Source organism: Phaenicophaeus curvirostris, chromosome 38 (genome assembly GCF_032191515.1).
Source record: "Phaenicophaeus curvirostris isolate KB17595 chromosome 38, BPBGC_Pcur_1.0, whole genome shotgun sequence".
Classification (NCBI taxonomy): Eukaryota; Metazoa; Chordata; class Aves; order Cuculiformes; family Cuculidae; genus Phaenicophaeus; species Phaenicophaeus curvirostris.
The window spans coordinates 720,837-746,106 of record NC_091429.1 but is presented as its reverse complement, the minus strand read 5'-3'; the positions used below and the strand labels follow the sequence as shown (position 1 = coordinate 746,106).

Here is a 25,270-nt window from a genome sequence, read left to right as displayed (position 1 = left end):
GAGCGGCGAAGCTCTTTGAGTACCTGTACGTGCGATACACCGTCTGGTTTTTTTTTGTTCTTGAGCTGATCACTCATAAACCTCCCCTCCTCTTCTCGTTTATCCTCGTTCAGGCTCGTGGCGATGCCGTCTCTTCCCTAGCAGAAGGATGCTGCCACCCAAACCGGCTTTCCAGAAGCACTCGGTAACCGTAGGTGCTGCAGCCACCTTCGAGCTGCTTTGGCTGCGTTCAAAACTGGAGCCACGAGCTTTCCAGTGGGAGCAGCTTTCAGAGGGAGCAGCTTTCAGAGGGATCAGCTTCCCAGAGGGATCAGCTTCCCAGTGGGAGCAGCTTCCCAGTGGCTCCGAGCTCTTCTGAAACCTGGCTCGGTGAGCACCGCCCCTTCCAGGGAACCCTCCAAGAGGAAACGGGTCCGAAATCTTTGCATATTGTCTCTCCTAAGTGTAAAAATGAGACAACTTGGCCAGATCATTGCTGCATTCTTTCAAACCAACAAGTCTTTGCGGCGCTGTCTCCTCGACGCCTCCTTTCCGATGGAAACGGGCCCATCTGGGGATTCACGTGGTCCCGGGTAGATAATTGTAATGGTCCCCCCGGCCTTTGAAATCTATGAATCACTCCGGTATCGGGGCACTTTATGCACATTAGTGAATTAATCCTTACAGCCTCTTTGCGAGGGAGGGAATTATCGTTGTCATTGCTCAGATGGGAAATGGGTGAGATGGAGCCCAGCTCTGTGCCAGAACTTGGGGGGGTCACATCACTCAGAGCCGTAACGGCCAACCTTTGGGCACCCAGCCCTCGGGGGCACCCGTGACCCCGCATTAGTTACCTCTGCCGTTGCGCCGAGCGAACGGGGAATCGTTAGCCAGCCTGCCACGCGGCTAGAAATCCATCTGAGCCCTGTCACGGCGAGCTGGATGGATGGGGCGGAGGCGACGGGGCTGCCGCAGCCGGCGAGCGCGGGGAGGACGCTGGGTGGGCTGCGATTCATGCAGGAGGTCCGGCAGCTCCGCTGTCTCCTGGCTGGCCTGGGTCCTTCCCACTGGGATGGAGCCGGACGAAGGAGGGAGGTTCCCCTCGCCCAAGATGGTGCCAGGAGAGCAAGACCAAACGCGGGGCATTCCCACCGGGATCGCTCGCTGTGGGGCACCGCAGCGACCCGGTGGATTTGGGAGTGAAACGTGTTGTGGTTCCTTTTAAAGCCGGTGACTTGGAGCTCAGCTGATCCACGCTGGAGCCTTTAGTGCGGCCGCTGCCATCCAGCACCGCAGCCGCGAGACACGGGGCCCGTTTCTTTTGTTCCCTCTGGTATCCGGGTGTTTCAGTCGTGTCGTGGCAGCACCTGCCGTGTCTGTGGGCAGAGACGTAGAATCCTGGAGAGGGTTGGGGTGGAAGGGACCTCAAAACCCACCTAGTGCCACCCCGGCCATGGGCAGGGACACCTCCCACGGGATCAGGGGCTCCATCCAGCCTGGCCTTGAACCCCTCCAGGGATGGGGCAGCCTCCCCTGCTCTGGGCAGCCTGGGCCAGGGCCCCCCCACCCTCCCAGGAGAGCGTTTCTTCTAAGATCTCATCTCAATCTCCCCTCTTGCAGCCCTCTCATCCTATCCTTGCACTCTCTGATGAAGAGTCCTTGTCCCCTCCCAGAATAACCCCCCTGTGCTGGAGTTAAGCTTAGAGGAGCGTTTTGGCCTCCTTGTATTAATGAGAACTTATTAATTCCGCCGCGCGATGAGCTGGATGGGGACAGGTTTGGCTCCTCCACCCATTTCAGGTCAGGAGAACCTGAACCAGAGCTCGTGCTTTCAGCAAGGTAAAGTCTCCTTTTCGGATGGTTTGTGCTGCTGCAGCCTGTACTGAAGCTGAAGTTTGGCCGGGCGACTGCCTCGATGTGCAGCCGGTGTTTATGTTCTCTGAAAATTACTGTCAAGGTTAAAAAATAGCCACGGAGCTGCCGGGGGAGGCAGCCGGTGCCGGCTCCTGCGCGGCCAGAGGGTTGAATGCGGTGGGTTCAGCGCTCGTCTGACCCTCCTTTCACATCCAGTTGTCGACTTTACGAAAAAGCAATGAAACCCCCTTGTTTCTCATGTTGTGCTTATTAAACCCAGGGAAAAATCTCCTTCTGCCTAAAGATCCGGGCTTCAGCCCGACTGCGTTTATCCTCTGGCTCCCACTCTAACAGAGATGGTGCGTCAGTCCAGCTGGAAGTGTTGTGTCCTATTAAATAAAGATTTTAAAATGAGCACATTTATTCAGCGAGCTGTCACAGCCTCTTGAGTAAAGATGCGGGCTGGCCAGCCTTAGTCTGCCTCAAATCTGTTGTGGCTTCAAAAAGCTGCTCATAAACCCAGCCCTGTCCTTGCCCAAACCCCCAATCCCATCCCTCTGCTCCATCCCCTGCCCCCCAATCCCTTCTCTGCTCCATCCCCTGCTCCCCAATCCATCTCTGCTCCATCCCCTGCTCCCAAATCCTTCTCTGCTCCATCTCCCGCTCCCCAATCCATCTCTGCTCCATCCCCTGCTCCCCAATCCATCTCTGCTCCATCCCCTGCTCCCCAATCCCTTCTCTGCTCCATCCCCTGCTCCCCAATCCATCTCTGCTCCATCCCCTGCTCCCCAATCCCTTCTCTGCTCCATCCCCTGCTCCCCAATCCCTTCTCTGCTCCATCCCCTGCTCCCCAATCCCTTCTCTGCTCCATCCCCTGCTCCCCAATCCATCTCTGCTCCATCCCCTGCTCCCCAATCCCTTCTCTGCTCCATCCCCTGCCCCCCAATCCCTTCTCTCTGCTCCATCCCCTGCTCCCCAATCCATCTCTGCTCCATCCCCTGCTCCCCAATCCCTTCTCTGCTCCATCCCCTGCTCCCCAATCCATCTCTGCTCCATCCCCTGCTCCCCAATCCCTTCTCTGCTCCATCCCCTGCCCAAACGGGGAGAGAAAAGCAGAAATTGGGGCTCTGTGCCGTCTTTAAACTAGTTTTTGCCGCAGCCTTTGGCCGCCGCGCTGTGAGAGCTCGCGGCGGCCGCTCGGCAGCAGCGTTATCCCAGCGCCTGTCCCTCGCCCCGAAGAGTTTACAGCCGACATCTTCTTTTTAATTCAGACACCCGCAAAATAGCAGGCTGAAATAACGCCGCTATATGTCAGCTGCTGATGGAAGGAGATTAAATATTAAAGCCGGGCGCTGTGGCTTTAACTCATTCCACTTTTTTTTCCCCCTACTCTTCCCCCTTTCTTCCCCCCCTGCTTTGCTTCTCTGTGTAAAATGACATGATTTAGAACTGAAGTGCCAGACCCAGCCTCTAGGTTTCGGCGTTTGGAAATGTAGGGAGAAAGATATATTGTGTCTGTGAGCGTTTCTGTGCAGAGAAAGAGAGAGCTCCCAAGCTAGGGGAGACCACATAAAGATGTTAAATAGAGCTGTAACGCGCACCGAAAGCAGGAAAAGTGCCCTGGAAAAAAAAAAAAAAAAAAAAGAACAAAAACATTAAAAAACCCCAGTCCTGCGATGGAGGAAAATGAAAGATTAAAATAAATTCAGTGGTGCCGAGGCTGAACCGGGGCCTTCGTGGAGAGAAACGCGACCTCGTCCTCCGCTCATCCCTTAACTGAAAAATCTCCGCTGTCTTTAGGACAAAACTGAGTCAGAGAATTGGGAATTTTTGCCTTTTTCCTTTTTTTTTTTTTATCCCAGCCACCTGCCTGCTAAATATTCATGTGAAACCGCTGCTCCTCTGGCCTCACACCAAACCCGATTGTTTTTTCTCCCACCTATTCTCTGCTATCGGCTCAGGGACCGGCCGGGTTGGAAAAACCAGGGGGCTTCGGGGCCAGGAGGATGGCAAAATGTGGGGGCTCAGCCTCCGTCCCCGCTCCCTCCTTCCCCACGCGGAACGATGCCGCAAATTCTGCCTCTCTTGGAAAACGGCGACTGCTCGCTGGCTTCTCCCTTTGTTCAGCGGCGTTTTGGCTTGGAAACGCCGGCTGGGGACGGGTCACGCTTGGGCTGGGGGGCTGGAGGCTGTGGGGAGGAAAGAAACCCAGACCACGGGGATCTTGAGCAAAACCATTGAGGATTTTGATTTAAGGCTTCATTACGGACCAGCTCGGGGAGCCGGGAAAGCCGGAGCGTGTTATATTTAAACCCAACGATTATATTTGAACCCCCTCAGTTCTCTCCCTGCAAGTGTGTTAACAACCCAGGTTTTAATTTCTTTTAATTTGAGCCCCAATTATGAGTCACTATCAAAAACGCTTTCGATACGACGTGTTTGAAGGATGCTTTGCGTCCGCGCTTGTTGCTGCGCCGAAGGGGAAGATGGATGGATGCGTGGATGCTGTCCCTTGCCTCTCCTCGCGTCCCCACGGCTCCCGGGAAGGCGCCGCCGCAGCTTCCAGCCTGCAAGAAGCCGCTTTTGCTCGATAAAATAAAGGAGACGTAAATAAGGATAGGAAAGAGGGAGCTGGGCTATCGCGCTCAAGCTCGTTCATGGACACAGGTGGCGTTGGGTGGGTTTGGTTGGTGGTTGGTTAAGGAGGGAGGAAAAAAAGGAAGGGGAAAAGGGCAGGGATTGTTGGCTGCGGCGGCGGCTCTTTCTAGAGACAGCGAGCCCGCTGCTGCGCGGCTCCTGGCTGCATCCAAACCCTGCGGTACGGCCCGCGCGACGCCCTCAGCCACCCGCTTTGTCGCAGTCGATCAGGAGAGGCGCAATCCATCCTCTGCTCTTTATGATTCTTTGCTTTAACCCCCTCCCTGCCTCTTCCCGGGGCGGCGTCAGCCCTTCCGCCGTGCTCCCGTGGGGGGGATGCGAGCCCCTCACCCAAGCGCAGCCCTAAAAAACCATCGCGGGTGGGTTTTTATTCTGTGGGTCTCCTGCAGGTGGAATTTCAGATGGCATCTTTACGACATGGGGAGCGCCAACCCCGCGCTTCGAGCCGCTCCGCAAAGAGCCGCGGGCAGGGACGATGAGGCAGCCGCCTCCGTCCTGCTCCGTAAAACCCCAATTGCCAGGCGGGTGCCGGCGCCGTGGCACGAAAACACCTTCCTGACCCCTCAGAGCACCTAGTCTGGCCCTGTTCGGGGCAGCTTCGCATTCCTGAAGCCCCAGCCCTTAAAAAAAAAAAAAGAAAAGGATTATTAACAATATTTGTGCCCCAGAAGCTCCACGTAAATGGCTTTTTCGTTTGGAGCGACGCGTTTGCGCGCCGCTTGGCATCCAATCTGTCCCGCTCTGGTTTTGTTTCATGCTCGGCCGCGATGGCGTCGCGGCTCCGTCTCTCCCCTCCCTTCCCCTGCTGCAGGATCGTCCCCGTAAACGGCAAAAATGCATTTATTCACCATTTTCCTAAATTGTTTCATTTCAGAGGTTTACAAACGAGGACCACCTGGCGGTTCATAAACACAAGCATGAGATGACATTGAAATTCGGCCCCGCTCGAACCGACTCAGTCATCATCGCAGGTATGCGGCGCTCGATCCAGGCCAGCGCCGAAAATGGTGCACATTAATATAGCATGACTGCAAGATTAATACCAGGGACCAGATGCACTGCAAAACGTCTCTACCTCTCATAAAAACCTCTTGTGATCTGCATTTAATCAGGAGGAAAGGAAAGCCAGAGGCTTCCAAGTTGCTTTTTTTTTTTTTTTTCCCCCCTTTTTTATGGTAGTATCAGGTTTTGTGGGTTTTTTTCTTTTTAAGGGGGGGTAGGGTAGCTCTCACCCTCTTTATTAAGACTGGAAGATTTATGGACAAAAGGTCTTTTCACGTTTCTGCATGGGGCTTTGAGGACGGTGAACAAAATCTGACAAACCCAGCTTCCTCTCCGCAGCCTGGGTGTCGATTTTCTTGAGCTTTTAGGCTAGCAGTTAATAAATTAAAACGCCGTCGAGTGCGCTGGCTACTGCCGAGGGTGCATTTACAGAGCCCGAACGCTCCGGCAGCGCGGTCAGCGCAGCCTTTATAAGGTTGGGAACAAACCCCCTGGATATTATGTGGCAGGAGAGGATCGTCGCTTACGGATACGCTCCTGCCTTGTCAGCCCCTTTGCCTTCGCGCGTCCTAAAAGCTTTTGTGTTGCCGCTGGAGGGAAAGGGAGCGGGGAAGGAGGAGGAAGTGCTTTGCAGAGCCTTGAGAGCTCGTAAGGGGAAGCGAAGCATCTGCTGCAAGAGCCTGGCACCCTTTTCCCACCTACACATCCAGCCCAAAGTGGGTGTTGAAGTAGGAAAGAGCGATTCCGTTGGGTTTTTAAAGGCTTCGAGTTAATTGTGGCTGCGGGGAGGGTCATAAGAGGGAAAGGCAGAAAGCTTCTCCCAGGGGAGTGCTCGCAGAGACAGAACAGGCTCCCAGAGGGAGAATTCATCTCAAATGGCATCAGAGTTGATGGCGAAGAATGTGGGGCAGGGGCTGAAAGAAACACCAGCTTCTTAGAGGTCGTTTTCCCTTCAGTTCAGTCCCGTTCAAACCGGGACTTTGGCTTTTGTTTGATAACCCCGGGGTGTACATTGGCCGGGTGGGGATGGGGTGCGGAACCATCTCTAGATGGCTTCCCACCTGCTCTAGCTGGGAGGCAGCATTCAAAGTCCTTGTCTTTGCCGCTCCCAGAGGTGCGTTCTCCTCCTGCACACGCTGGGGGTGGGATGAAGCGCTTCAGTTTTAGCACGCGGAGCAGCAGCCGAGGCCGATCTCGTCCCAGCTCCTCCGGACTGGTGCTCCGTGGGTTGCTCTGGGGAAAACCACACAGCAAAAACACCCCTAAAGCAATTCCACTGTGACAGCCTTTAACACTGAATCTCCCTGGCTGAGATCCTGATGGCAGACAGAGCTGTTGCGGGGGTTGCAAGGGCTGTAAACCACACCAGCTTTGAGATCCAGGGCCTTATTGCCCTACATTCCTGCTATCCCTTTTTTTAAGGCACTGTTTTGTCTTTGGGTTTCCTTGTTCTTTCCCTCCCCCTTGCTTTGTGCCGAGTCCAGGGCAGCAGCCCGTGCGTTAATGAGCAGGAGGATTCAGATCCATCTCTTGCCGTAACTCCGCGGTTAAGCTAAAGGGTTGTAAAGAATTGTTCTCTCTCTGCCAGTTATAGACTTATTTAACCAGGAGGGTGCACTTGGGAACGCTGCAGCTCCTGGAGGAACGCGCTGGGGAAGGGTAGGACGAGAGGGCTTCTCTTTGAGGCATCGTGGATGCTTCTGCTGGAGATTTGGGCCCCGAGAAGGACATGGCTAAACAGGGAATGGTCCAAAATGAGCCCCGAGAGCTGTTCAAGCACTGAAAAAACCAGCCTCCTGCTGAGAATTGGAGTTGACAAAGTGCCTTGGTTTAGTGAAGAGAGGTTTGGGGGAAGGCGAAGCGCGCTCAGAGGCCTTCGCTGTGTCAACAGAACCGAGAGGGAGGGTTTGAAGTCAGAGTGCAAATAAAGAGCCGTTCTAGCACAGCAAGGCGAAGTTATCGCTGGAGTCGCTTCCCGAAGGCTGCGGGAGACTCCGCTAGGGGCTGGGTCGAAAGCAAAGGGGGTGTTTTCCACAGACCCTTCAGTTCAAGCGCTGCTCCTGCGCTCAAACGGGCAGCAGCCGTGCCAGCTGATGTTTTATGGGAGAGGTCAGGCTAAACTGTCCCAGGGATCCCCTTTGTGCTTAAAAAACCTATGGAGTTTTCTGCTAGACAGATTCTTGCGGTGTAACGTGCTCCTGCCGGGCTCTCACTGGTACCTGGACTCCTGACCTAGCGTCAGGCAGAAAAAGGAGGCTCGCTGGGAGCAGGGAGCTTTCTGTCTGCTTTATAGCCTGGGTGATGGCCAGAGAGATCATGACTCAACGTGTTAATACGGTGGAAAACGGGCCCCGGAGGGATTGCTCTGGACAGTGCTGGTAATTATTAGCACTCCCACGTAGCCACCCGTCCTCGGATGCGCGTGAATGCACGGAGGCGGCGCGAGGAGGGAGGCAGCTCAGCCCAACGGTGGAGCTGCTCCGAGCAGCCATTTCCCCTCTCATCCCTCCATAGTTTTTAGATCTGGAGCTTAAACCCCACTCTTTTCCTTCCACGCAGCATGAGGAAAAGCAAAACCTTGGGGTGGAGGGAGCAGGACACGACCCGAGGGCAGGAATCTCACAGAAATCCCTCCGTGCCTTTTCCTACATTGATAAGACTTTTTTTAAACAACATTTACCAGAGAAACAAAATCACCCAGAAATTCTTTCCCCCTTGCTTTGTGACACAAAGCAGAAAAGCGTCCAGCCTTTCCCTAACCAGAGGCCACATTTGCTAGCGGGCAGGACCGGGGTGGTTAAATGGAATTGTCTAACCTGCCTCTAACCGGTGTTTGGTGTTCCGACCCAACCAGATCAGACTCCGACCCCAACGAGGTTCCTGAAGAACTGCGAAGAAGTGGGACTTTTCAACGAGCTGGCCAGCTCCTTTGAGCACGAGTTCAAGAAAGCCGCAGAGGATGAGGAGAAAAAGGCAAGAGGCAAAGGGCAGCGTTGCCATAAAACGGAGCCGGGTGCCTGGTCTGGGGGCTGGAGGGGGCTCTGCCGAGAGGCATCTGGTGCCGGGTAACCAAGTGTGGTCTGGGGTTTAATGCGCTGCCTTACACGGGGCTTTATTGTTTTAGCTCGGGTGACTTTGGCTGCCTCTCCTGAAACGCGAAGCCTGGCAGGAGCGGATTTTAATGGTTTATTATTCCTTTGGCTTTTCACTTCAAAAAAGGAAAAAAAAAAATAGGCAGGACCCGAAATACTTCGTGCCTTGGGAAGGAGATGCAGGAGAAGAGAGGAGCTCTGTTAAAGTGCTCAGGATCTGAGCAAAAATTCACTCAGAGCCTCCTTGGGGATCCAGATCCTTAACCGCGATGCCTTGACGGTGCAGTGGGCAGGGAAGGGCTGGAGCTCAGGCTTTTGCAATCGAACGGTGTCAAACAGAGAGAGGGGGGGGCTTTTTCGAACAAAGAGCTCCCTCATCTGCAAGCCGTATCGATCCGGGCCGCCCCTGCCAACCTCAGGAGCAAGAGGGGCTGAAGGACAACGGGATCTCGTCAGATAGCAGCTAATTAAGGACATTTTCCCCCCTCCCTTGCTCCTTTCCAGGATCCGAGGAGCGGCAGATGCGTATTGGGCTCTTAGGCTGGCACATACATTTACTAAATTGATCTATGTACGTACATACGCTCGCAGTCAGCGGCGCTGCTCGGAAATAAACTGCGGGAGCACAGCCGCGTAAATCTTCACTGAGATGGGGAACGGAGGAATTCAGAATTAAAACTGAAAACTGTCTTTCAGCCGCTCTCTTAATAACAGGGCTCTTTAAAGCATAAATTGATCTCTCTCATTGGTATGCTGCAGGGCCTCGTCTGGCGGGGCCGCCTGGCATTTTCTGCTCTGAATTCCCTGCCTTTTGTTCTCTGCAGCCCAGACTCTGGGAGAAGGTAGCTTTTCGCCTGTGGTTTCGTGTATAAATGGTTGAGCAGCCCACAGTCTAGCCAGGCGGTTTAGACGTGAGACCACCCATCTCCTAGGCCGCGCCGCTCCATCGCTGCAGCCGAGGTCCTCAAGCTGGTGCCTTTTTTTTTTGCTTTAGGATGACTGCAGTCTAAATATTTCTGCCAGCAGGGCAGCGTGGAGCTCGGGAAGGGGTTCGTGCGTTAGGGAAGGCGTTATTCCTCCTAGGAACATCCCGCATCCCGGGGCCCAGGTGGCTCTTTGCCATTTTGAGATGCTTTCCCTGTTTGGCCACACTGAGCCCAGTTGTGTTTCGTCCTCCCCGTTCCAAGGGTGGTCTCCGCACCAGCATGTTAATTAAAACCATAAGCACAGCAGGAGCTTCCCTGGAGGCGCTTTAAGTGGTTTGAAACTTTCCTGCATGTTAATCCCTTCTCCTTTGTGGTTCCCAGTGCGACATCTCTGCTTAAGAGAGCAGGTAAATGGTTCCTGCTCGGCTCTGTAAATCAGCACGGAGTGGAGGTGCTGGAGCCGCACCCCGCTCCAGAGCATCTGGAGATGCCCGGATTTAGCCTCTTGCTGCAATTTCCCCTCCCTGGAGAGGCCTTCGACTGCAGCAAAGGGAGGAGGTTTAGGTTGGATGCCAGGACGAACTGTCAGCGTTGGGAAAGCGCCGGGATTGATTGGGGAGGGAGGGAGAGCAGGTTGGACAAACAGCCGTCAGGACTGATTTAGGGCGAGTTTCTCCTGCCCGGGACGGAGGGAGGGAGGGAGGGACTGGGTGATCTGCGAGGTCTGGTTGGAGCCCGACTGAATGCAGCATCCTGCAGAGTCTTGCTCCCTTGCCTGGAGCTCCCATCATCTTCTCCCAAGTCTTCTCTTCCTCCGGGTCTGGGGAGGGGAGAGGTGACCACTGACCGCTTGGTTTAATTCCCTTCTCTTGTCACCTTGCCCTTTCCCTGTCATTAACTGGTTAAAACGGGGCACGTGGCACCACTGGAACCCGGGGTGGTGGCAAATTGCCAGGTTCAGGCATATGGTTGGGTTTTATTTTAATGGGGCGCTCATAGATATTTAATAACTTGCATGGCTCTTTGTTTGCTTTTGATAATCGGGTAATAAAATAATTCAGGCTGATTTATACAATGCTTTACAGCTCTTCTGTGAATGAAAGTGCCTTCTGTAACTTGCAGGCGTTTGGCTTTGTTACCTGGTCTCCTTTTATGAAAAAAATAAGCTCCAAAGCTAACCCAGGGAAAGAATTGTGTGTGTGTTACTGAGAAACCACCAAATGGTGCCATCTGGGGCAGAGTCCGGCTTTGCTAGGCCTGCGTCTCTGTTTGGATGGGGCCGGCGCGGCTCCGCTCTCCGCCTCGGGCTCCCAGATGCTACTTCAGTACAAATAAATAATAATAATTTGGCAAGAGCTCAGAGCTGGAGCTCTTCCTTTGGGAGCAGCTGAATGTTTCACAAACAATATGAACTAATTGTCCTTTCAATCCATGGCTGGTTTTCCCGTAGAGTGCTGGAGCCCTGGATATGTCACTGCCCTCCACCCCAGACGTCAAGATAAAGGAGGAAGAGCCGGTGGAGGTGGACTCTTCCCCACCAGACAGCCCTGCGTCTAAACCACAGTCCCCACAGAGCAAGGAGAAGGTAGGGCTCCCTGGCTGTGCCTGACAGAGCAGTTCATCTCTGTTTTCCAGATGCTTTTTTTCCCCCTTGGATGCCAAGGCCTGATTTGGGCTTCAGCTTCCCCTTGTAGACTAGATATTGGGAAGAAATTGTTTACGCTGAGGGTGGTGAAATGCTGGAATCGGTTGCCCAGAGAGGTGGTAGATGCCCCATCCCTGGCAACATTCAAGGTCAGGTTGGATGGGGCTCTGAGGAACCTCATCTGGTTGAAGTTGTCAGTGCTCACTGCATGGGGGTTGGACTGGGTGATCTTCATGGTCCCTTCCAAGCCGAACCATTCAATACTTCTAAAAAGAAAGACAAAAGCTTGTTCGCTAAAAGACACATTTGCTGCCATCAAGTCTCCAGGTGGATTTGGTGAAAGCAGAAACCCTGGGGATGCTTCCCTGGCAGGGCAGAGGTGCCAAGCGCATCTTCTCCAGGACCAGCTCCTCGTGTCCCTGACTGGCTGGCGATTCAGAGCTGAGTAGTCCTGATGACACAGTCTCTACCTGCATTACTTCCCGATCCAGAGATGCTAGCCAGGACTGGAATGGGAATTCAGAGAGAGGGATTCTTTCCCAGTCCGAATTTCTGTGCCGCACTCCCCACTGCCGTGAAATCCATGTGGCTTTGGGCAAGCGGCTCCCCTTCGCACCTCAGCTTTGGGGGCGAAGGTGCCTTTGAAGCCGTCAGAAGGAAGACGCTGCCGGGTGATTATTAAGCTAATAAGTAAGAGCACGTCTCCTCTTCTCTGTCTATCCTCTTCAGGAGATCACCTCCAAGCCTGTTATCATTTCTACGCCTACTCCCACCATCGTGCGTCCGGGCTCGCTGCCGCTCCACTTGGGTTACGACCCGCTCCACCCCACGCTGCCTTCCCCGACCTCCGTCATCACCCAGGCTCCCCCTTCCAACAGGCAACTGGGGTAAGTACGGGGCAGGGAAACCTGTGCCGAGGTTTTTCTCCTGTGCTGTCAGGCTTCCTGGGCAGTAATTAGGTACCTAAATAAGTTCCTTGATTGTCACAACAACCGAGGTGCCGCGATTCCCGCTGCGGCTCCTTGGGCATAAGGGCCTCCTTGCGGCACTGTCTGCAAAAGCAGAATGGGGTGTAAGTGCAGAAAGCAGGAACTAATTGTCGTAGTGTAACGAAACGAGGCAAAACTCACTGCGGGGAGAAATTCAACTCGGTCCCCAAACACGTTGACACGACGTTCGCTGTCTGCGATGGGAGTGCGGCCTGACTGGGGACTCCGGAGTTGCTTTTGCAGCCTGGATGCGGTGGGAAGAGCTCGGCTAGGGTGGCGGTAGGAAATCGTCTGGATCTTTAATGGCTTTGGGATTTTCTCAGACAGCTGCTGCCTCTGAAGTGTAACCTCTCCTGCAACCTGCTGGCCTCCTTCGTGGTCAGCCCCTGCCTCGGGAGCTGTTTGTTGCAGCAGCTCTAATGACCTGCTTCTTTCTGCCCCTCTAACAATCTGGAGTCGAGGCTCCAGAGCGTTCGCGCAGCGGTTATGAGCCTGCCAGGCTGTTAGGTAGCTCCAACCCTGCACATAAAAGGAAGGAGCCTGAAGGATGCAGGAAACGCATTACAATGAGCCCTCAGGAGACGTATATTTAGCCCCACTTCTGTTGTTTGGTGTCAGGATGCTTCTTTTTTGCCGTGGTCCTGGCCTCTTTCTAATTACTCTGGTTTCAGGCTGGCTCCTTACATTAACCAGGCCATTTTTTTGGGCTGTCAGTTCATATTTTTGTGTGTGTTTTCACTTTGACCCTCTGGCACCATCAATCCAGGCTTCCTGACGGAAAGTTTTAAATCCTGTCTGGAGGCATTAAGGGGTTAAGTGATGGTCCTGGGTTTTGAAAGGCCATTCTATTCCTTCTGCAACCCAGCACAGGGAGAGGCTCTGGTTGGAACCCAGTCCCCTCATGCTGGGAGGCCCAAAAAAGACAGAACTGGAGTGAGCTCGACTATAACACGATGTAACGTGCCCTTTGCAGCCTGTGGGGATTGATCCCTGCGAGGGAATCGAGTCGAACGCGCTCTGCGGAGAGGCTGGGCTGCAGCTGGAGCGAGGGTCCCTGCGTTAGAGCCGCTGCGGACGTGGTGGGGTTGTCAACGTGACAGAGATGGAGGGGAGGCTGTGACCTCCCTGTAACTCGACTTGTTAGGTTGGGATTTTCAAAGCAGCCTGGAGGATTTGGGATGCCCAATCGAAATGAATGAGAGTCGAGCATTCACGTTCCCCAGGCAGCCTTAAAAATTCCAGCCTGAGTTATTGGCACGATGAACTCCCCCCTCTGACCCCCGTCCCCTGCTTTTCCCCACCCTGCCGTTACTCCGTGCCAGCGCGGTTTCCTCCGAGGATCCCAAGCAGCCCAGCCTCCTCCCTCCCCTTCTTTGGACTCGGCAGAGGAGGCAACAGCAGATTTTTTCCTCCTTCCCCCAAAGCCAGGCTCCCAGCAGCTCCGCTTTTCTCTTCCCGGCTCATCTCTGCCTCCATTCGGCTCCTTGCTGCGCTGTCACCAGCTGAGGAGGAGCGGGAGATCAGTCCTTGCCGGCAGGGATGGAGCTTACGAGGCTGTTGGGGCAGCGTAAACTTGAAATAATCCACGAGAACTCAAATTGTTGTTTCTCCAGGTCTCCCACCGCTTCCCTTCCGCTTGTGGTGCAGCTCGCGAACGGACAGACCATGCCTGTCCTCCCCGGGCCTCCCGTACAGATGCCGTCTGTTATATCGGTGAGAGAAGCTTCCAGCTCAGAGGAGGGGACGATGCTTTTCCCCTGCCAAACACACGCGTTCCACTTCCATTTTGTAAAAATGAAAATATATCTCCCTCTCTGCTCAAGATGAGGCTGGAAGAGGAGGAGGAGGGGGCCAGCGCTGGCAAGGTGGTAATAACACGTCGATCGCACTAGAGGGCAATAAGTCTGGAACAAAACAAAGCTTTGGCTGGACAGATGGCTCACGCCATTGATCCAGGGCTGGGAACTGCAGGATCCCTGATTAGCTGCTTCCATTTGGAACAGCGGGCCTCAATTGAAACCGTTCGAGCTTGCAGAGAACATGTTGGTCTTTGCAGGCCAGGAGAGCCACCCTAACCTCGCCAGCGCGCTAAAGAGCTGCTCGAATAGCAGCCTCGCGCGTTGTGCTTTTTGCATACGGAGAATTTGCCGTGGTGCAAAACTTGAGAGCAGATTTGCCTGGTGGGTGGCTTGTACATCTTCTCCAGCTCCCGACCAAGCATCCCGTGTGGATCCTCTCTGTCCTGCCGGGCGTGTCTTCTTGGTTAGAAGTGAGTAATGGCCAAAACCTTCTGCCTCAGGTAACAGGAATGTCAATGTCAGAGTAGGCAGGCGGTTTGTGGGTCTAGAAACATCATCACACCTTCCTGAAACACGACTCGGCTTGTAGTGCTTCGCAACAGCGAACCTGAGTGGGTTTGAGCCTCTTTGGTGAGGGAGGAAGCTCTCCGTGTTGAGGAGGGGATGCTCTACCCTTGCTGTTGCAAGAGCTTTGCTGTGGAGCCGGGCAGAGAACCAGAGGGGATCTCACACCCTCCCTCTCCGTCCGCCCTCCGGGACTGGTGGGGAGAAGCCCTCTGGAAGGGGAAGGAAGGAGAGAGGCTTTAGGGCTGCCCTCCTCCCTGTCCTCAGCGCCCGGCTGGCATGGCTGGGTGACTCTGCAACGGCCACCAAAGGAGTGGCTGCCGGCCCTCGGTGACAGGCGGCACGATTGATGGCGGTAGTTAAACGCTGAACGTTTGTCAGGATTTATAAATGTGCTTGGTTGGGGAATTATTACGGAGCCGCTTCGCAGGGCGCGCCTGCAAAAGCACCTCGTCTTCTAAAACCCACGCGTTGCTTCCTCCCCCAATAGCTGGCTCGGCCGATGACCATGGTGCCCAACATTCCCGGGATTCCTGGGCCGCCCCTCAGCAGCAGTGGGTCCATCTCCCCCTCAGGACTTCCAGTGCACTCAGAAGCCAAAATGGTGAGTGTCCCGGGGAAGGTGTGGAGTCCATAGTGTTGTCCCCAAGGATCTTGCCTGTGTACGTGGCATTGTTGAGGCTGCACCTCAAATCCTGGGTTCAGTTTTGGGCCCCTCACTTCAAGAAAGACCTCGAGGGGCTGGAGCGAGTCTGGAGAAGGGAACGGAGCCGGGGAAGGGTCTGGAGAACAAGCCTTATGAGAGGCAGAAGAGAGACCTGGGGTTATCTAGCCTGGAGAAAAGGAGGCTCATCGCTCTCTGCAGTTGCTGGAAAGGAGGTTGGAGCCAGGTGGTTGTTGGTTTCTTCTCCCAGGTAACAAGTGGTAGGATGAGAGGAAATGGCTTCAAGAGAAGGTTCAGATGAGGAAATAAGGGAATGGCCAGGGAACGTTCAGATTAGATATTAGGAAATATTTCTTCACTGAAAGGGTTCTCAGGCCCTGGCAGAGGCTGCCCAGGGTGGTGGTGGAGTCCCCATCCTTGGAGGGGTTTGAAAGGCACCCAGATGAGGTGCTCAGGGATGATTCAGTAGAGGACAGGGACGGTGGGACGCAATGATCTCAAAGGTCTTTTCCAACCAAGCGATTCTATGATTCTTTTCCCAAATCCTGCATTGCGTCTGCCCTGCACCGAGAGCAGGTGTTGGAAACGCCACCAGGAATATGAGAGCAATGAGCTCTGCGGCGCTGGCACGCAGAGCAGGCCGGCTATTGTCACGACAAACCTCGGCCCCAGCCGAACTGCGGCTGTTCGGGAAAGCTGCTGCTTCTAGTTCCAAGATGACAGATGGGTTGGAGGTGGGTTTGAAGAAGGCCGAGCCAAGAGAAGAGTTGTCGTGCTGTAATCCAAGGATCCTGGTGGTGGTTTTCATGTAGACAGCTCTAACTATAAAGTTAACAAAACGAATTCTCCTCTCCTGGCTCTTCGTGGCTCAGAGTAGGTGCACGCAGAGTTGGGAAGCGAACCTCAGTTTGTGAACAAAGAGCAGCAAAGCCCCGCAGGATTTTTGGCCCGTGGGGTGAAGGGGTTGGCAAAGCCGCCTCTTCCAGTGATGCTGTTCCCCGCTACCTCTCCCATCTCACCCTCTTAGCTGCCTGCAGGGTTCCTGGTCAAATCAGAGTGGGATGAGAGACCTTGAACTCAAAGGGTGAAGATGACACAACATGAATCTGGCTGCCTAGAGGAGGAACGTGCAAGACACAGTCTTGATCCTTCTCCATCCCAGGTCCCCTCTGCGAGCGCCCCAGGGCAGCTGGGTCTCCACAAGCGGCTCAGTTCGTGGTCTTCGTGCCGAGCCCACCAGCTGGGGAGCAGATCGGTGCCAGTTGCAGTAGCAATTTTGGGATGTGGACACCTGTCTGCTCGAGCCTAAGTTGGAAGCCACTGTCTGTCCTTGGGGAGGCCAGATGGCGATGGCTTTCAGTTGGATTTGACTCAGCTGCAGCCCCCAAAGAGCCTGTTCCCCAGCGGTCCATCTCCTTGGATGAGAGAGGAGCTGGTTAAAGCCTGAAAAGCATGGAGAACAGGTCCACTGATGTCCTTGTTTCTCCTTTAACAGAGGCTGAAGGCCAGCTTGACGGCATCTTCCTCGCTGAATGGCAGCAACCTGGTGGTGGGCTCAGCCAGCACGATGGTGACAGCGCGTCCGGAGCAGAGTCAGATCCTCGTGCAGCACCCGGACGCCCCGTCCCCAGCTCAGCCCCAGGTCTGCTGCAGCTCAGCCCTCCAGGCTGGGCTGGGCGTGCTGGGGCTTTCTGGGTCTTGGGGAAAGAGAAGGAAAACCTTATGGCTTCCTGCTTTGTGGAATGGGTTAAAAACCTTGTTTTTCCAGTGCCGCTTCAGCACTAATGTTCTCAAACACCACCAGGCGGGAAACTTCAGCAAGATGTTAATTTGCTTGACAAGGTTTGGAGTTTTGAAAGACTGTTTTGCTCTCTTCTCCCTGCTCAATTACTGGGGTTAAACGCTCCCCTCTTAGGCAATCAACACCGCTGGCTCCCGCCAGCGAACCAAATGCCAACCTTCCATCAGGATCGCCACCTGCTCCGTCGGTTCGATAGCCTTCCAAAAGTTTAATATCCATATGCTGCCTGACAGCGAGTGCCGGAGTGGAACCGCACTCCCCGGTTGTGGCCGTGTCATTACCGAGCCCTCGCAAAGCGTCGGTGCGGCTGGAGCTGCAGGACTGTTCGCCCTCGCTGACTTTTCTTTTGTTCTCCCGACATAAAGCCGGGAAATGCAGGGCGTTACGAAATCTTTTTGTACCAGTTGCTTGTTTTGCTGAAGGTACTCGGGCAAAATCGAATGCAAATTCATTTTTAAAGCAAATTGCCCCCTCAAAATCTGGAATTTGTGCTCTGCAAGGGAGTTACTGAACCCAAATGGAGACGGTGCTTTAACCGCGTGTGGTTCTGTGTGTCAGATCGGGATCGAGCGCTCCCAGCCTTGCAGCTGGAATTCAGTTTCCCTCAGATCCTGGTGCTCGCTGCTCATGTGGGGATCTCCCAGGCTGCTGCAGCACAAAAGGCTTTTTAAAGTCTCTTAAGTGAAGTTCAAAGGATGTTTCCTCTGTGTTACCAGCTTAGCTCCTCAGCTCAGGGTCACAGCATGGTTTGGGTTGGAAGGGACCTCAAAGCACACCCAGTTCCACCAGAGCTGCTTTCCAGTATCTCTCCTTCCTGTTCCCACCTCCAGGTTTCCCCTGCCCAGCCCACCCCGAGCACCGGCGGGCGCCGGCGACGCACGGTTGACGAAGACCCAGACGAGCGCCGGCAGCGGTTCCTGGAGCGAAACCGAGCTGCCGCGTCCCGCTGCCGGCAGAAACGCAAGCTCTGGGTGTCTTCCTTGGAGAAGAAAGCCGAGGAGCTCACAACCCAGAACATCCAGCTGAGCGTGAGTATGTAACCGCGGAGGCCGAGCCCTTTGGCAGCATTCGGAGCGTCGCTCTGGAGGGAAACCTTCCCTGTGCTGCAGAGACAACGTGCATCTGGGTGCTGCTCTCAGGAGCAGGATTGTTGCCTCTTTGCCTAGATTTTACTCCCTGCTTTCCATCCACATGCTCTGCCCTGAGCAGATTGTGGGGGAAGAGCTTCAGTGCTCTTGTTTCAATCCTTGTCCCCCTCGAAAGGGCTCTGCTTTTTACCCCATCGAGGCAGCAGCTCAAGGAGCAACACCAGCCTCCGGAGCAGAGCGCGGAGGCCACGGGAAGCAGCAGCGTTTGCAGAGTGGAACCCTCCCCTGCACGAGGGAGAGCTCTCCGCTGGCACGGGGTCAGAAGGAGCAGGCCCAGCTCCCCTCCCGGCGCCAGGCTGAGCAGCGAGGCTCTGCAGCTGCAGCCATCCTGCTATTTTCTGCAGAGCTGGGTTTCCCGGCTCTCTGGCAGCACCCCCAGCACGCTGAGCAGAAGTGCAGCACATTGAAAAGCACAGATTTCCCTTCCGTTGCCGTTACCCGCTTCGTTAATGCTCTCAGTGCTGGCCAAGGGGCTGCAAAGATGGAACTCGTGTCCGTGGTGGGCTTTGTCTTTCGCTGGCAGCCAGTGACTCACGTGGTTGGATTTTTTCAATAGCGCCGATCGTGGTATTTTAATTCCCTTCCCAAGATAATTATAGAACTGTTTCCTAGGGCGATGTTGAAATGCTGAATTTCAGCTGTTCCTCCAAACATTTCAGTAGAGGAATAATGTGCTGCACGAAGACTTCAGAGGACCTGGTTTACGGAAGCAGCTCATGGAGGTTCTGAGAGCTCGGAGGAGCTGAGATGTTCCCCACGGCCTGGCGTGAGCTGAGCTGGGTGGATGCTCAGCTTCTCGCTCTGGGTAGTTTTCTCCTGGAGCCGGCAGAACGCCGGAGCCTCTGACTCAAGCTGTTGGTGTCAGCAGCAGGGCTCACGCCTGTCCAGGATTAGATGATTAACACAGCCACGGCCTCTCCAGGAGGCGCTGCTGGGGGGAAACACTGCCCTCCACTCTAAATTCCCCAAACCCAGAAATTGTGGTTGGTTTCCTTGGGCCGGAGGCATCTCAAACGAGATAACAAATTGTGAGCTTGCAGGACGCATAAACGAACGTCCTGTCATTGCCAGAGGCTGCTGTCGAGAGCGTGAGTGATGCATACGTGCGCGTTTGTTTTTCAATCGCAGAATGAAGTTATGCTACTGAAGAATGAAGTTGCTCAACTGAAACAGCTCCTACTGGCTCACAAGGATTGCCCCGTCACTGCACTACAGAAGAAAACACAGGGCTATCTCGGTGAGTGACGCCTTCTCCTGGTCCTTACTGCCCTTTACGTAAGCAGATGAAACCTGAGTGAGGGAGTCTTCATAGACTCCTGGAATGGTTTGGGTTGGAAGGGACCTCAAAGCCCATCCAGTGCCACCCCTGCCCTGGGCAGGGACACCTCCCACTGCATCAGGAGCTCCAAGCCCCATCCAACCTGGCCTTGAACCCCTCCAGGGATGGAGCAGCAGCCACTGCTCTGGGCAACCTGGGCCAGGGCCTCCCCACCCTCATCATGAAGAATTTCTTCCCAAGATCTCACTTCAATCTCTCCTCTTGCAGCTCAAAACCGTTCCCCCTCGCCCTCTCCCTGCCCTCCCTGATCGAGAGCGCCTCCCCAGCTTTCCTGGAGCCCCTTTCAGTCCTGGAAGCTGCTCTAAGGTCTTCCAGCTCTTGCACGTGGCAGGACAGGACAGGCCTGGTCCTGTGTCTTCCACAGTGTCTGCACTGAGAAAGGTCCCCACACATTTGCACTGCAAATCAGCACTTTATCCTGGTTTATAAGGTCTCGCAGCCAGGCAGTGAGGGCAACCACGGTGCGAAAGCGCCGAGGGAAGGAGGTGGTGCATCTCCCTCCACATCTCTGGAGCATGGAATACTTGACGGAGATCCGTATCTCCGCTTCTCCCTGGGGCGAGGGCCAGTCTCTCTCCACCCGCTCCCAGGCTGCGTGCCAAGCACTCGATATTCTCTTTGAAGTTAAAAACTGTTGCTGTTCTGCAAGCAAAGCCAGAGTCAGAAAAGGCCAGACTCTATAAATGACATCATGGGGCTCTACATCTCGCTCTCCGCAATTCACATCAAATTGGCTCGGCTTTGGAACTAACCAGGCCTCTTTTTTTATCTTCTTTTCTTTCTTTCATTTTTTTCTTTAATGCCGCCTATTTCATTATAATCAACCCGGGAGCTAAACATTATGTCTGGATTCTTATGTCATTCCTGCAATAACAAGTCTGCGCTGTATTGTTCGCGCAAAGACTTTGGGAGAATGCTGGAGGCCCCTAGTGTTGCTGAGATTAAGAGGGCGAGAGGCAGGGATGGATGGATGGAGATAAGGAAAGGGGAGAAAACAAAGGCTAAGGTGGCAGCCGCTGCTCTTCCTCATTGCCTTCCAGTTCCCATCTCATGGAGTGGCTTCTCCAAGCCCCATCCAGCCTGGCCTGGAACCCCTCCAGGGATGGGGCAGCCACCCCTGCTCTGGGCAGCCTGGGCCAGGGCCTCCCCACCCTCATCCTGAAGAATTTCTTCCTAATCTCTAATCTAAATCTCCTCCCTTCCAATCTAAAGCCATTCCCCCTCGCCCTGTTGCTCCAGGCCCTTGGAAAAAGTTCCCCCCCCAGCTTTCCTGGAGCCCCTTTCAGTGCTGGAAGCTGCTCTAAGGTCTCCCCAGAGCCTTTTCTCCAGGCTGAACATCCCCAACTCTCTCAGCCTGTCCACGTAGCAGAGGTTCTCCAGCCCTCGCATCACCTCCGTTGTCTCCTCTGGACGCGTTCCAACAGCTCCATCTCCTTCTTATGTTGAGGATTCCAGAACTGGACACAGGACTCAAGATGGGGTCTGACGAGAGCAGAGGGACAGAATCCCCTCCCTCCCTGCTGCCCACGTTTCTTTAGATGCAGCCCAGGGTACCGTTGGCTTTCTGGGCCGCGAGCGCCCGTTGCCGGCTCCTCTCCGGGCTCTCAGAGATGCTCTTGGCCTGTGTGACGAGGCACAGATCCGTGCTCTACAGGGCCTGCTTTATTTTCACTCGTTACAGCGACTCAGGGCTTGAATAATGTGGTCGTGAATATCCTCGCTGTCCCCAGCCCCTGCAGGTGTTCGCTCTTGTCTAGAATATGGAGAGGTGACATGATTTTTTTCCTGTTAACTTCCCCGAGTTTACTGTTCCCATTATTATTCCTCACGGCCTGTCTACTCCAATAATAGGAATTCATCACACATCTGAATAATAAAAATGAATTTCCCCCCTCCCGCCCCGTGCCCCCCCATCCCCGCCTGCCTTTTTTATTATTGAGATTTGTGACTAAGCAGCTCCTTAAACAAAAATGCCAGATTCCCTCCACGGAATTACAGCTGCCTCGTGTGCAGTTGGCTTGTTTTATTTGTAATACCTTGTAAATCTCCTTTTTGGGATGCCGAACTGCTCTATGGCTCTGCTTGACCTTCTCTCTCTCTCCCCCCTGGCCAAGTTGCTTTGCAAACCTGCTGTGCTGGACGCGTCGCTCGACGCGCTGGCGAAGGCCACGCCGAGGTTCCACCAGGGAAGGGGGAAAAGGGGCTCAATATTCAAGCACCCGGTAGGAAATTGAGCCCTAAAATCCATTTTTTGATGCCCAATAAGGCTGTAAACCTCTTCCCTCCCAGTATCCTGGGGTTTACCCTCTTGACGTGGAAGAAGTATCCCAGCTCCTGCCATTATTTTGCTCTTTTAAACGAAGGTGACCGCGTCTTCCCCGTAATTCATCTCGCCAAGTGCACAGGAGGGAATTTCCTCCTGACATCTGTAGATAATGAGTGTCTCCCCCCAACGAGAGAGGTCTGATTGCTCTCGCCTTGGCGTTTGATAGGTCACAAATTATCCTCGGCGTTAGGAGCTTTGCCGGGGCGCGAGGGGCTGGTTGTGGGAGAGAATCCAAAGTTGGAGAAACCAATCTGCGTCGCTCAGAAAAGAGCGCAGAAGGCTCCTTCACCTTTTGTTTGCCTCCCATCCCTTCAAGTTACCGAAGGAAATCGAGCAAGCAAACAGTTGTAACGGGCTCTAATTGATTTTAATGTCCTAGAGAACAATAAAGAGCAAACCAGGTGATTTATAGAAAAAATGGGAAAGCAAGCCCTGCCTTTGCAGAAGGGTTTGTGCCGCACGCGTCTCTGCGTGCTCACCCGGCAGATGGCGAGGACTCGGAAGGAGCGGTTCCGTCTGTGGGCTAAATGGCCTTGAACCAAGCACCACGCCAGGAAACGACATGTTAGGAAAGTTCATTTGTTATAACGAGGAAGCAGATTTATTAGGATAAAGGTAGCGCTGGGTCTGCTGTTCCTGGGGCGAAGCCTCCAGGCTTTACACCCTCCCAGGGTCCTGGTGGCAGGGTGGGGCGATGTTTCTCCAAGGGATGGGGCCAGCTGAATCCAGTTGGTCATTAGGTCCCAGCTCTAATTAGTTTAATTCCCAGCCCTCCCCTGCCTTTCCCAAACCAGCTTGGTGGAGGGAGCTGGGGAGCCTGTAGGGATCAGCCTCTTGGTTCCAGGCTGCTTTGGCTGGAAAGGTGAGTGTTAAGTAAATGCCTGCCTGGTTCCTGCACAGCCTCCGAGGTGGAATCCTGGGATGGTTTTGGCTGCAAGGGACCTCAAAGCCCCTCCAGTCCCACCCTGGCCCTGGGCAGGGGCACCTCCCGCTGGATCAGGGGCTCCAGGCTCCATCCAACCTGGCCTTGAACCCCTCCAGGGATGGGGCAGCCACCCCTGCTCTGGGCAGCCTGGGCCAGGGCCTCCCCACCCTCACAGCAAAACATTTCTCTCTAAGATCTCGCCTCAATCTCCCCTCTTTCAGCTCAAAACCGTTTCCCCCCTCATCCTCTCCCTGCCCTCCCTGATCAAGAGCCCCCCCCTGGCTCTGCTGCAGGCAGGAAGCAGTCTCCCATCCCATCGCCGCGCTCGTGCCCCCGATCGCAACGCGCACAGCCTCTCTCTAACCTTCTTTTTCCTCCTTTCTGCCCCCATCCCCTTCTCTGCTCAAGCAGAAAGCCCCAAGGAGAGCTCCGAGCCCACCGGCTCCCCGGCTCCCGTCATCCAGCACAGCTCCGTGACGGGCTCCCCCAACGGGCTCAGCGTCCGCTCGGCGGCCGAGGCCGTGGCCACCTCGGTGCTGACGCAGATGGCGAATCAAAGGACAGAACTGAGCCTGCCCTCGCACGTCATCATGGCTCCACAGTCCCAGTCTGCTGGCAGATGATGGCGCAGCCGCTGCGCGTGACACGGAGCTAACCGAGAACTCCCAGCCGGAGCCGCGGGCCGCAGCCGAGTCCCTGACGAGTGGGGGCCCATAAGGAGTTGTATTTCTTCTTTTTTTTTGTTGTTGTTTTTCTTCTTTTTTTTTTTTTTTCCAAGTGAGTTGAGGGCAGCTCTGGCGCTTGTGACACCGCGTAGCCTGTACAGACCCTGGCCCCGCAGCTGCCTCGCCGTCACGGCTGCGGATTGAGCGCTTCCCTCCATCCTTCCGAGTCATCCAAACACACAAAGCCTCGCTTTGAACGGTTCGCTTTCAGGTATCGGTTACGTTAACACTAAACCTCCGTGCTTGGTGGATCCCCCTGGCGCTTTCACTTCTCCAGGTCCCCCTCCTCCCTCCTCCTCCACTCTCAGCAAAGGAAAACGGCTCTTGGGAGGTTGTGACATTTAGCTGTGCTGTCAATGTAGTTTATTTTTTACGGCATGTTGCTTCCAGGCACCTGCTCCCCCCTCTGCTCTCGCTACCTGAACCGTTGCACCTTCGCACCACGAGCCTCCGTGAGCTCTGAGGTTAAAGGCATCGAGGCTGGCCTTGTCCCAGGGTGCCAGCAACAGATTTTGGGGCTCACACGGACACGATGGGAGTGTAATCGCTGTAAATTCGGTTGTGTCCGGGGGTTGGGAGAGGGGGAAGCGAGGCCTCGGAGGGGACACCCGTGTTTCTGGTTGCTTGTGTCGCACCGGGAGGCACAGGGGTCGTCGTGCCGCTCCCAACAGCTGCTGGACGAAAGGGACCGGCTGCTCTGGCAGCAGAGAGGCCGCTCTTGGTCTTCCTTACAGCAAATCGGTGCTGAGATCGGTGCTGCGTCTGCTGGGACCGGCGCAGAGGCGCTCTGGGAGGTCCCCGAAAGGATAAACCGGCCCAGCAGGTGATAATAATGTGAGTCCCGGAAGGCATCATCTGCTCCCAACTCCACTCCACACCTCAGCAAACAAACCCCTCCATTTCCAAGGATCATCTCCTTTACTCATGACCTCGATGACCTTAATAATGGTGGCCTTAAATCATGAATTAGTTGCCTGTTGAAGGGAAGGGAGCACGAAGCAGTGTTTCTATTTGCCCGGTCTTTTACCTCTTCTTCACGAGTCTCTTCCTCTCTCGGTGATGGAGCAGCCGGTGCTTCCCAGCCAGAGCAAACCGAGGCGTCACGGAGCTTCCGCTTTTATTGAGCACGTTAAAAACCAGCCTCGATGTTGAAAGACGCTTGGAATCGGGTCTGTTCTCGTGCCGGGCGGGCGTAGCCTGCGTGTGTCTGCGTGCGCTTCCCGAGGTGGTTGCTGGGGAGCGATCGGAGTTGGGAGTTCGGAAGTGGGAAGGGGTGCTGCGTGCGCCCAGGCTCTTAGAAGGAACCTCGTCCAAGTCTGCCGAGCTGCAGCAGCCCTTGGTCGGCCTCCCCCTCCCCTCCTGAGCTCTCGCCCGCCTCGTGCCGCACTCGCCACTTTTGAGCCAAGTTGGTTTGTTGAAGTCATTTTATTGGCTTGGCCAGACTTGGAAGGTTTCCAGGGACAGCAAAACCCAAAGCGAAGTCTGAGCAAGGATCCGGATCCTGTTACGGACGGGGAGGTTCAGCGGTTTGGTTTTCCTATCGGTGGGATCCGTCTTCTCCCCCTCCCTTCTTTTTCCAGGTGTTCCTCGGCCTCCCAGCAGCTGCGACCGCAGCGTTCCCTGCGTTTCCTTCGTCTCGATGCCGTGATGCTCCCGCGCTCCCCTGCTTTCTCTTGCTCATCTCCCGTGTAATCGGGGTCACTTCTGGCCTCGGCGCTTTGCACTTTGGGTGTGGATCCTCCGTGGCCCCCCAGCCCCGGCTTTGTTGCTGCAGATTCCGGGTGTGCACGGATATTTTGGTTCTTGCCACCCGACACGGTGTTTGCAGCGAGCG

The 25,270-nt window shown here is 54.8% G+C and overlaps 1 protein-coding gene across 3 annotated transcripts in view; it reads left to right on the top strand.

Annotated features, from left to right (window-relative positions):
• Positions 1 to 24,590, top strand: part of LOC138732854 (cyclic AMP-dependent transcription factor ATF-7) — a 62,550-nt gene extending 37,960 nt beyond the window's left edge. For all 3 annotated transcript variants that reach the window (XM_069879586.1, XM_069879587.1, XM_069879584.1), the window contains 10 exons: positions 5,366 to 5,462; positions 8,348 to 8,466; positions 10,962 to 11,096; positions 11,886 to 12,043; positions 13,759 to 13,858; positions 14,999 to 15,112; positions 16,668 to 16,814; positions 17,804 to 18,001; positions 19,250 to 19,358; positions 23,123 to 24,590. In XM_069879586.1, the coding sequence (XP_069735687.1) occupies positions 5,366 to 5,462; positions 8,348 to 8,466; positions 10,962 to 11,096; positions 11,886 to 12,043; positions 13,759 to 13,858; positions 14,999 to 15,112; positions 16,668 to 16,814; positions 17,804 to 18,001; positions 19,250 to 19,358; positions 23,123 to 23,334 (1,389 nt within the window). In that variant the 3' untranslated portion in view covers positions 23,335 to 24,590. The remainder of the gene's footprint in view (positions 1 to 5,365; positions 5,463 to 8,347; positions 8,467 to 10,961; positions 11,097 to 11,885; positions 12,044 to 13,758; positions 13,859 to 14,998; positions 15,113 to 16,667; positions 16,815 to 17,803; positions 18,002 to 19,249; positions 19,359 to 23,122) is intronic.
• The last annotated feature ends 680 nt before the right edge of the window (positions 24,591 to 25,270 follow it).